Genomic DNA, 12,163 nt, shown 5'->3' with positions numbered 1-12,163 from the left:
AGGACATTAGAAGCCCTCCCACTGTTGCCCCCCCCCCAAGCACCAAGAAGACAGAGCATCACTTGCCCCAGAGCCCCTATCTATTCCTTGTGGCTCATAGCCACTGATGGACCTCTGCTCCACATGCCTATCTAATTCCCTTTTGAAGCCGTCCATGCTTGTAGTCGCCACCACTTCCTATGGTAGTGGTTGAAATGCCCCCTCTGCTATTAGTGTTGCCACCCCTCTGACAGGGGTGGGTTTCCCCTCAATTTCGGTCTCCCGATCGACCTCCGAAGACCTCCGTGGCTCCGACATGCCTGGTGCAATGATGTCACCCAGAGGTAGGCTTGCCAAGTCCCCCCGGGGGGTGGGGAAACCCCCGCCCGAGATGAGCTGTAATTCCAGGGGATCCCCAGGCCCCACCTGGAGGCTGGCATCCCCAAGAGCCAGCATGGTGTCTTGCTTAGAATGTCAGACTAGGTTCTGGGAGAGCCAGGTTGAAATGCCCCCTCTGCTATTAGTGTTGCCACCACCCCCGACGGGGTTGGGTTTCCCCCCGATTTCGGTCCCCCGATTGACCTCCGTGGCTCCGACATGCCTGGTGCAATGATGTCACCCAGAGGTGACGTCATTGCGCTGGGCACATTGCGGGTTGTCGCTCTAGCATCCAGCCCAAAACTCTATGGTGACCATAGAGTTTTTGGCCGAACGCTAGAGTGTCCCCCCGCAATGCGCTTAGCGCGATGACATCACTTCAGGGTGTGTGCACAAAGCATGCATGCAGGAACATCCAGGAGAGGAGCCAGTGAGTTTCTGCTACGGAAACTCACTGGGTGACCTGGGGCCAGTCCGATAAACCAGAGGAGGGGAGCACCAGGTGCGCTGCCCCGAGAGCATCGTCACACAGAGGTAAAGCCGTACCTGTTAAGTTTCCTTTTCCAACATATCTATTAATGGTGCAAGAGCACTGGGGGGTGGGGGGAGAAATGGCTCCCTAGGACCCTGCATTCTGCCCCGGAAGAGTGCTTCTGCTTCTGTTCCGCAGTGCTCTCGGTTTAATATATCTGTTTCTGTTTCCGTCACCACTTAGATGTCATGTTTCCAGGCCATGATGCCGCCTTCAGAGGGGATCTCGAGACCATACGATGCTTGCTGGAAAACCGAGTCATCAATATCAACGAGCGGGACGATAAGGGATCGACTCTCTTACACAAAGGTTAGGAAGACCCCCATTCCCCGTCACCGTTGCTTTTCTACCGGATCGTTCACTCTCATATTTTTTTAAAAGCGTCCCAAAATTAGCGGTATAGTACTTAGAAACAATTAGGACCAATCAAATTGTCATAAAGGACTGAGCCAGCGAAGGTTATGCCTTCCCTCTCTCTAATCATATTAAACCAACACCCCCTTCAGGTCCTTATTTCTGGAAGGCCACAAACTACAGAGTTGTGGCTTTCCTCTCATGATTTACTGTCAGGCCACCCCAGCACCAGAATCTTCATGGAAGGTAAGCTGTAAGCTGTGGCAGCCATTTTGTGGCTGCCTGCACCTCTTGCGGCAGCCATTTTGTGGCTGGGCCCATCACACTGTGTCAGAATTCCAAAGATGGCTCAAAAATGATGGTCACAGTCACTGAACAGACCGCAGAAAAGAAAGAAACTGTGAGATAACTGTGCTAGAAAATATTTCAATAACTATCACAAAATTATACAAAAAAGTGTACAGAAAATCATATAAATGCATGCAAAAAAGTGAATGAAAGCCTTACATACTGCGAGTAGGTATCAAACATTCCATTAATAATCATTGATGTATCATAATTTAATTGCAAGAAATTCTCTGAAAGAATGTTTCTGGGGCAAAGTGCTTGTATAATGTCTTATACCTTTGTCTTTGCCCCAGAAACATTCTTTCAGAGAATTTCTTGCAATTAAATTATGATACATCAATGATTATTAATGGAATGTTTGATACCTACTCGCAGTATGTAAGGCTTTCATTCACTTTTTTGCATGCATTTATATGATTTTCTGTACACTTTTTTGTATAATTTTGTGATAGTTATTGAAATATTTTCTAGCGCAGTTATCTCACAGTTTCTTTCTTTTTTGCGGAGAATTCCAAAGATACCTGCAGGCTTAAAAAGGTTGGGGTACGGTTGCCAAGTACCTACCTACGATCCGGCGGGGGACACATGCTTCCCCGCCGGAAGATTCTTGCTTGGAACACAGGCGCTGCACTATTCCGTCGCCCAGATGTGACGTGGGCACATAGCTGGGTGACGCTCTGGTAATAGGGCTGGAAACTCTATGGTACCTGTAGTTATACCTTTACCCTGCCTCTGGATCGGGCTCCGAATTTTAACACACACTTCTTTCTTTTGGCCAACTCACAACATAAAATTGGGAATCCTTAACACAATTACTTTCATAAATGTACTTAGTTCTATGTTCAATTTTGACTGCCATCTCAGTTTCGAACTGATTTACCCTCCGGTGCCATGGTTGCATTGCTAGATGTCCCCGAGAACTTCTTAATCACATTGAAGCAATTGAAAGGGTCATGTGTTAAGTTCTAACAAGAAAGAAACTCATTTTTCATGGCTTATTTTTTCCCCCCTTCAGCTGCCGGACAAGGTCATTTGAATCTGATAGAGTGGCTGATTGATAGAGAAGCAAATTGTAACATCACCAATGATGTGGGAGAGTCACCAAAAGATGTTGCCAGGAGGTAATGAGTGAGGTCAGCTGAGGTTACTGACCATTACAGATTTGGTCGGCTGTGCAGATTTTAAAAAAACATTTTGGCAGCAGTTGCCACCACAATACAAGGTTCTTCATGGTATAACTGAAGGCAAGCTGTGGCAGCCATTTTGTGGTGGGCTTTGCCTCCAGTGGCAGCCATTTTGTGGTGGGCTCCACCTTCTGTGGCAGCCATTTTGTGGTGGGAACTGTCTCCTGTGGCAGCCATTTAGTGGCAGCCATTTTGTGACTGTGCCCACCATGCTGTGTCAGAATATTTTGCTCTGAGCTCTTTTCCACTGAAAGAGACACTTTTCTAGATTAATTAGGGCCCCTGCCACACGGCAGGGAAAACACAGGGCAAAGTGCGGCTTTTAAATGCCGCACCAAAAAAGAGACGCCGCGGCGGGATCCCTCGATCCCCTGAGCCGCGGCGCCGTTGCTCCCCGGCACGATCAGATGCCAGGGAGGAAGAGATGAGTGGGAGGGGGAGGCTGCCAAACTGCGCATGCTTGAGCATGCGCAGTACGGCCGGGGGCCGGGGATGCGCTGGCGGAAAGACGCGCCGGCGATCCCACGGCCGGCAGTGATGCGGCCCTTCGGAAAGAACCACCTAGGTAGGTGGTTCTTTTTTGATGCGGGTTTTGGCCGGAAGGGGCGGATTGGGGACGGGCTGGGAACGGGCGCAGCACGATTCCCAGATGTTGCCGTGGGATTGCGCCCGTTTGATGCGGCCCCGATCCGTCCCTCTCCCGGCCCAAAATGCCTCGTGTGGACAGGGCCTAGGTTGAACAAACTTTTGCTGCCTTTCATTTCTAACAAAGTAGATGTGAATCTGTGTTCCCCACTTACTAAAGGTTTCTAATTGTAGGCATGGGGCGAAGAAAGATAATAGAGTGGACTTTTTCTTCTCCAATAATACTAGAATTCAGAGACAGACAGTAAAATTGCTAGACAGTTGATTCAGGCTGGACAAAAGGAAGTATTTACTTACTTATTTAAAGTTATACCTATACCCTGCCTCTTAGGGAACCCAAAATGGCTTATATGATTTCCTCTTGTCCATTTTATCCTCACAACAACCCTGTGAGGTAGGTTAGGCTTTTGTGTGGCTGGCCTTAGTTCTCTCAGCAAACTTCCATGGAAAAATGGAGATTCGAACCTGAGCCTAGTCGGAGATTTCTTCACTCAAAGAGTAATTGATCTATGGAATTCATTGCCACCAGATGTTGTGTTGGCCACCAGCTGAAATGGCTTTAAAGCTGAATTCGACTAATTCATGGAGGATCGGTCCATTGATGGCCTTTAGTTATGATAACTAAATGGAGACTCAATGTTCAGAGGCAGTATGCACAGGCTCGTAGCTACGGCAGGGCTTGGGGAGGGGCTCTGCCCCCTTTCTTAAAGGCACAGTCTCACAAGAATTTCTCCTGTAAATGCTTTTTGCAGTCATTTATAAACATTTTTTAAAAGGTGTGCACTCCTTTAAGCAGAGTGGGGTGCTGTAGTTGACTAATTCCCACACTGAGAAAGGGGGTTGGAGTAGGTGACCTCTAGGATCCCTTCTAACTCTATGTCAAGAAACTGGTCTCCTTTAAGAGAGTTTTTCTGCCTAAGTATTAGCTTTCTTGACTAGAGAAGTCATCACCCCCACCTGCTGGCTTGTTCTCAGAATTGTTGCTTAGGCTGGCAGAAGTGATTAACTTGCAGCAGCTGAGAACTGTAATCTAAAGTGGCTGACAGCTTGCAATGTAGAGATCTATCCTGGTAACCACTTTCTATTGGCTAAACGGCGTTTCTTTCTGCACTGAGAACTTCCACCCTACCAGGAAAAAATTTCCCCCACAAGCCACAAAATCCTGGCTATGGGCCTAAGTATGCACATAAATACCTTTCCCTATGAGGAAAGGTTAAAGCGCTTAGAGCTCTTTAGCTTGGAGAAACGACGACTGAGGGGTGACATGATTGAGGTTTATAAGATTTTGCGTGGGATAGAGCAGGTAGAGAAAGAGGTACTTTTCTCCCTTTCTCACAATACAAGAACTCGTGGGCACTCACTGAAATTGCTGAGCGGTCGGGTTAGAACGGATAAAAGGAAGTCCTTCTTCCCCCAAGGAGTGATTAATACATGGAATTCACTGCCACAGGAGGTGGCGGCGGCTACAAGCATGGACAGCTTCAAAAGGGAATTAGATAGGCATATGGAGCAGAGGTCCATCAGTGGTTATTAGCCACAAGGTATAGATATGAACTCTCAGGTTGGGGCAAAGGATGCTCTGTATTCTTGGTGCTTGGGGGGGGGGCAACAGTGGGAGGGCTTCTAATGTCCTGGCCCCACTGGTGGACCTCCTGAGGGCACCTGGTGTTTTTGGCCACTGTGTGACAGAGTGTTGGACTGGATGGGCCTTTGGCCTGATCCAACATTGGCGTCTCTGATGTTCTCATACCTTCTGGATGCCCTGCTTTCAACCTGGAGGCAACCAGTTTGCTGCCGTGGGCAACAGGATGTTGGACTAGTTGGACCCTCTGATCCAGCAGGGCTTTTCTTAGGTTCTTTCACTGGAGATCTTTTAGGTCCAAACTACATGTTACAATTATAATGCAACGTGTCTGTTTTCCTCCCACTTGACTTTGACTCAGACACATCATCTGCAAGGGAAGTCATTTCCTCATCTGGATCAGGCCCAAATTCAGGGGACCCGGCTTCACCCTCCACCTGTGCTATTTCCTTGACCTGAAATGTCTCCATGGGGGTGGGGGGGATTTGCATGGGCAGCCCATCGACACACACTAACGGACATTTGAACCGTGCAGGTTTGCCCAGCTGGCCGTTGTGGAGTTCCTGCGCGACAAAATGGGAAACGACTCCGACGAGGAGGTAGACGATAAAGAAAGGCGGTTCTTCGAGAGACACGCCGTGGAAGACAGCACAGACTGCAAGGGCGACGTGATCCTGGACAAGCAGGGCAAAGTAGATGCTCGCGGTGCGTTGGATACCTCCGCACATTTGGGAGGGAAGGGGGGTAATGCTAATTAATGGTATTGGTGTGACCGGTGTGAGTCCCCTCGGCAACGGTGTGTGGATAGATAGCCGTGTTGTCAAGTAGACCGATTACGCAGGGCTATTTTTGGGCAGGAACGCACAGGACCGGAGTTCCGGCTGGCTCCCGAGTTGGCCACGCCCAGCAGGAACTCATTAGCATATTAGGCCCCACCCCTGACAGCACAGCTCATTGGCACATTAGGCCACCCCCCCATGTTACCAGAAGTGTGCTCATCCAGCCACAACCACCTTTTGCTTCTTATTCTGTTTACCTTGTTTGTTGTCAAAACCCAGGGCCTTTTTTTGTAGCAGGAACGCCTTTGCATGTTAGGCCACACACCCCTAATGTAGCCAATCCTACTGAGTTTCTGCTGTTGGGTGTGGCCTATTATGCTAATGAGTTCCCGCTGCGCTTTTTCTACAAAAAGAGCCCTGCCGATTAGTATATTTTGTGGTCAAGGGAGTAGAATCGAAGACTAATCTTTGCAGCGGCTGATCTACTAAGACAAAGAGGGCATTTTGGATGCTCAAAAACTGAGAGTGTTCCTATAACATTATAGTTTCAGACGGGTAGCTGTGTTGGCCTGCAGTACATGAGCAAGATTTGAATCCAGTAGCGCCTGAAAGCCAGCGTGGTGTAGCGGTGTGAGGGGCTGGGTAGAAATCCAATCTCCTCCTCCTCCTTCTGTTGTGCCCACGGGCACCATGTTGGAGACCCCCTGGTCTAGGGGGAAAACATACTCAATCTACCAGGGACTCTTTTCCTGCTAGTGCCCCAAAGTACTTGGATCATTTAACTGAAATTTAAAGTGTTCCTGTCTCTCCGATGGGCATGCTAATAGGAAGGAGATGAGATTATCTTCCAGATTAAGGACTTCATTAGTTGTTGAATAAATCCATATTGCTAGGGATGCCTGCGGGTGGAAAGAAAGGCGAAATTGTTGTCCTAGAAACAGCGGTTGTTCATCGTGGGCTGGGCACGTGAAGTCCCAAAGAAGTCACTAGAAGAACCCTTGATTAGAGGGTGTGGTCGCTTTCTCATGGGAATAGGGTTGTCTCACTGGGAGATGCCCTTAACGGCATGTAGCCTCAATCGTGACTCTTTGGCTGAATACAAGATTGACTCCCTTTACACCCCTGACCTGCATATGTTTCTGGGATCTGGGGGAGCTCTGTGGACCACGGATCCTGGCAAGAAAGGGCTGTATGGATAACAGTATCTTGCTTTGGGCAACATAGTAAGTTTATCCAGCTATGGGTGCCAGTTGGGGTACCACAATATAGGACAGGAGTCCCCAATCCTTTTGAGCCAGCAGGGGCATCTTTGGAATCCTGACACGGGGTGGAGGGTGGAACCACAAAATGGCTGCCGCAGGAGGTGGAGCCAATGACAAAATGGCTGCCACAGGGGGCGGAGCAACTGCAAAATGTCAGGGAGTGAGGTTATGCATAACTCAGTAACCTTTCAACTTTTCAGGCAGAATCTTTATTTAACAGGATACCTTTTAAAATATCTTCTTGCATACGTACAGCTTAGCTGCATGATTGAAGGCAAGATCTTTGTGTTGTGGTAGCCACTGCCGCCGAAGCAACTTTAAAAATACCTGCACAGCCATTCAGAATGCCAACGGCCAATCAGAAGCTCTGCTGGGCACATGCCAGACATGGCCTCGCCTACTTTTTATAAACCCTGTGGGGGGGCACCAGGAATGGTGTCTACGGGTGCTGTGGGGCCCACGGCCACCACATTGGGGATCCCCAATATAGGGTCATCATTTAAAATAAGCCTTCAAGTGAACCGTCATGAATTTTGAAACTCTGGGGTTTCCACTGTTACATTTTGGGGAGACGACTCCTGGCAGTTGGCCCACGAAGCAATACAAAAGCTCAACAGAACCGTTTCCCCTCCCAGAAAGGGCGTACCAGAAGATCGAAGAGCTGAAGAGGCTCCTAGAAATCGCCACCAGCAATTTCAGGCAGCTGGGAGGAATAACCCCAGAAGACAGACAGCAGAAGAAAACCGAGAAAGAACTCGAAAAGTAAGAAACACTGTTAACGGCCAGACAATTCGACGAAACGTTGTGACCTCTGGGAATAACTAGGGCAGAGTGAGACGGCCGAGTCATACCAGTGACTGAGGCAGAAGGCAGTCGGTTGTTGGCATTCCGGCACCTTCTTTTCTGTGGAACACGGACCTTAAGGGTGCTGAAATGCTTTCAAATGCTGTAGGCCCAAAGGGGCAGTGAAGAGAGAGAAAAGGTGGGGAACAGGAAAGGGACATTAGACACGAGGGCCTGATTTACCAAGAGGCAGTCTAGGCGTGTGGCTTAGACCAGGGGTCCCCCCCAGCCATTTTAAGCTTGTGGGTCACCTTTGGGATTCTACCGTGAGCATCAGACCCCAAAGTATCAACAGTCAGGCAACTTGTACATGCAATGAACAATACTGAAATTTAAACTTCAATAAAAACTAAATATTTTTATATTTAGATATTTCCTGAGGAACAATTCCATTTGAAATGATGAAAATAATCAGGAAATGACATTGAATAGGATTTTTATTATGATATATTGTACACAGTGTTCCCTCTAAAGTGAGTTAGTGTGAGTTAGCTCACAGTTTTTTAGCCTCTGGCTCACACATTTTTGTCTCAGCTCAGGAAGGAGGGCTCCAGAGCAGACTAATCTATGCAGCAGCCAAATCACTTGCTCACAACTTTAATGCCAGCAGCTCACAAAGTGGAATTTTTGCTCACAAGACTCCACAATTTAGAGGGAGCATTGTTCTGTATACATTTCAGACATTGCTTACTGTATAAAAGATGTATTTCAAATAGACATTGTTCACTGCATATACAAGTTGCCTGACTATTGATACTTTTGGGGTCTGATGTTCACGGTGGTTTTCTGATTTTTTTCGCAACTCTAGACTGTGAGGTAGGTGGGGCTGAGAGAGCTCTGAGAGCTCTGCTCTTTCAAGAACAGCTCTGAAAGAACTTGTGACTAACCGAAGGTCATCCAGCAGCTGCAAATGGAGGAGTGGGGAAATCAAGCCCAGTTCTCCGCGCACTTAACCACTACACCAAACTGGCTCCTAAGTGAAACAGTGGGGGTAAAATACGATTGGAACTGTTTTGACAGTACCTGGGAGAAATCAGAGTGTCTCTTTAAAATGCACAAAAGCACAGCTGAGACGACAAACGGAAACAGTACGGCTGAAGTCCAGAGAGATTCGTATTCCGAGTCAATCTCTCCCTTCTCCACCCCTAGGGTTGTCAATCCCCAAGTCTGGGTGGGGAATCCCCCAGTTTCGGGGGCTTTTGCCCTCTGCCAGCCAGCTGGCCGGTGGGGGAACCTCACCCCCAACTCCAGCACACGTGCCAGGCCTCCTCCCCATTTTCTTCCACCAGTGCATGAGGTGCTGGCAGACCCGGAGGCCTGGCATGCGAGGGTCCCTAGCTCTGGATTGGGAAAGACCTGGAGATTTGGGGGGGGTGGAGCCTGGGGAGGGCGGGGTTTGGAGAGGGGAGGGACCCCAGCAGGATATGATGCCGTAGAACCCCTCCTCCAAAGCCCCCATCGGATCTTGGCTGTGGAGAGCAATAGTGGGAGATCTCCAGGTGCCGTCTGGAGGCTGGCGGACCCTATTGCAACAGGGGCATGCTGGGACAGAGAAGCAAAGGAAGATTTCCCTTTCCTTTGGCTCACCCTTCCTTAGAGGGGCAGGCTGGCAGGATGCATACGAGAGGACAACAGGTAAAGACTCTTTTGCAGATCTTGGGGAGGGGGGGAGGGGGGGAAATCCCTCACCATTTGTGCAGACCTGTTGGAGATACAGATGGGGCATTCACAGGCTTTAATCTTTACTGTTTTGCTGCCCTCTGCCGTCTGTTCTTTGCCATAGCTGTCCTTGCACACAATTCTTGGGTTACGAAGCGGCAGACAGGTTAGATTTAATTATACAAGTGCCTGAGCTGTTGCCCTTTTGAATGCTCCGGGTGAAACAAAACCCTCTTTAAAAAGTGAGCAAATCAGGGATTTCCGATCCCTTGATGTGCTACAGTTTCCTCCTGGTTTTTTTTTTAAAGGGGAGGGCATTCAAATATGGTTTGAAGTAGCCCATCCTGCTCCCCCACCACCGATGCTGCGACCGTATTCTTGTTCATACACAGCAGGGCTGCCGTTTGCCCGTAGGAGTGGTCAGTCTCCTGTCCCCGCCTTCATTCTCCCACCTGCACTAATATTATCAGCCAGAGGGAGGGAAAAACCCAGAAGTATGTACATATCAATAGTCAAGCTCTAGGATTTTGCCCCCAAGACCATAAAGATTGGGGGAATTCCTAGAGTGTCACCCAGGAGTGATGCCACCCCACAACTCTACCCTCCCCAGGATCTGCCCCAGAAGTCTCCCACCATTGGATAGAGCAGGGCTGGGAGGCCCGTAGCAAGAATTCTCAGGGCTGGTGAGGCTGCTATTATTTGCCATAATGAAGGAGGGTGGCACACACCACTCTCTTTTTTTCGTGGTAATTTTAAAATTTTTTATTAAACATACATAACATACAAACAAACACAAACAATATTAAACACAAACAGAAAACGGGAGCATCCGTTCATCCTTTGAGTAAAGAATTTGTTGTCCATACATCTCAGGTCATAAAACTTATTTCTACGCCATATGATACTATCCAAACTTTGCACAATATTTAATATAATGTTCTTATTAAGCTCTATTTTGGTTATATCACATTTCAATCATTCAGTTCTTCGAACCAGTGATAGAATCTTGACCACGTGTCTTCAAATTTGTCCTCCCTATGTCCTTTCAAGATTAAAGTTCATTTGTCCATTTCAGCAACTTCCAGTAATTTGTTTATTAGTTCTTCTTTTATTGGTATCTCCTCTCTTCTCCAATAACTCGCATACAATATTCTAGTGGGCATAACTATGTGTAGAATAAGATGAGAGTCCTGTTTTTTACATTTTTCTGGAAGCATATTCAGTAAAAAAAAAGTTCTGGTACAAATGGTACATTATTTTTTAATATTTTGGGGGCACATGACACTCTGCCTCCCCTCCTGCAGGATCTAAAGGGCCCTCCAGCTGACTGGCGGCCACGTGCTCCCCAACAATCAGCCGAAGGGCCCTTTTCAGGGGTGTCGAACTCGTTTGTCATGAGGGCCAGATCTGACATAAATGTCACTTTGTCGGGCCAGGCCCTGCGTGCCATAAAATGTAACACAAAGTACTAGAGAGTACTTTGTGTGACATGCGTGGCCTTGCCCGACAAAGTGACATTTGTGTCAGTTCCGGCCCTCATAACAAACGAGTTCGACATCCCTGCAAAATCTTGTAAGCGGTGAGGGAGAGGGGCGTGCGCCAACCCCCCGTTTCTTCTCAAAAGCATTTAAAAGATCCCTTTAAATGCTTTTTGGGAAGAAGTGGGGGGGGGCTTTAAGAAAGGGGGCTGACCCTTTAAGGAAGGAGGCAGGTCCCCCAATAGCCCCACTGTAGCTACAGGTCAGAGGGCCGGCAACCCTGATCAGGGGTCATTTCGTAGAAAAAATACGTAGAACAAAATAGTGTCCTCGCTCTGGAGGATTCATTAAAGATAAAGTAAATGGGACGCAAGCAAAAAACCCACACACCCCCACTTTGCCTTGGACAGAAAGGTCGGGGAGCTGCAGGATCAGCTGGAGTACGAACGGCTCCAGCGGGAGAAGCTGGAGGCCCAGCTGGACGAGTACCGGGAAGAGATTATGAAGCTCAAAGAGCAGCAGGGCAAAGAGCACGAGGAGAATCCCCCTGTTGCCGCAACCGCCGTCCCCGTGGTGAGTATCATGCATTCCTCACTCTTTCTTTAGAATGTGGGGAGGAAAGGTGCCGGCCCTTTATCAACACCGAGGGCATAACTGTATTTTTGGAACGTAGCCATGTTGGTCTGCAGTAGAAGAGTGAGATTCGAGTCCGGAGGCCCCTCAGAGGAGGAGGAGGAGAGGAGGATTCATTAAAGATAAAGTAAATGGGACGCAAGCAAAAAACCCACACACCCCCACTTTGCCTTGGACAGAAAGGTCGGGGAGCTGCAGGATCAGCTGGAGTACGAACGGCTCCAGCGGGAGAAGCTGGAGGCCCAGCTGGACGAGTACCGGGAAGAGATTATGAAGCTCAAAGAGCAGCAGGGCAAAGACCACGAGGAGAATCCCCCAGTTGCCGCAACCGCCGTCTCCGTGGTGAGTACCGTGCATTGCTCGCTCTTTCTTTAGAACGTGGGGAGGAAAGGCGCCGGCCCTTTATCAACACCAAGGGCATGGCTGTATTTTTGGAACGTAGCCCTGTTGGTCTGCAGTGGAACAGTGAGATTCGAGTCCGGAGGCCCCGAGGAGGAGGAGGAGGAG

The 12,163-nt window shown here is 48.6% G+C and overlaps 1 protein-coding gene across 1 annotated transcript in view; it reads left to right on the top strand.

The window, feature by feature from the left end:
* ANKRD42 (ankyrin repeat domain 42) overlaps nt 1-12,163 on the top strand; it is a gene marked incomplete at its 5' end in the record, with an annotated part of 18,853 nt that overhangs the window by 4,221 nt on the left and 2,469 nt on the right. The window contains 6 exons of the mRNA XM_015407164.1: nt 1,073-1,198; nt 2,607-2,712; nt 5,538-5,707; nt 7,679-7,805; nt 11,434-11,596; nt 11,840-11,998. Of these exons, the coding sequence (XP_015262650.1) occupies nt 1,073-1,198; nt 2,607-2,712; nt 5,538-5,707; nt 7,679-7,805; nt 11,434-11,596; nt 11,840-11,998 (851 nt within the window). The remainder of the gene's footprint in view (nt 1-1,072; nt 1,199-2,606; nt 2,713-5,537; nt 5,708-7,678; nt 7,806-11,433; nt 11,597-11,839; nt 11,999-12,163) is intronic.

This window comes from Gekko japonicus, unplaced genomic scaffold (assembly GCF_001447785.1).
Source record: "Gekko japonicus isolate JY-2015 unplaced genomic scaffold, Gekko_japonicus_V1.1 scaffold4074, whole genome shotgun sequence".
NCBI classification, from domain to species: domain Eukaryota; kingdom Metazoa; phylum Chordata; class Lepidosauria; order Squamata; family Gekkonidae; genus Gekko; species Gekko japonicus.
This window is presented reverse-complemented; position numbering and strand designations above follow the sequence as displayed.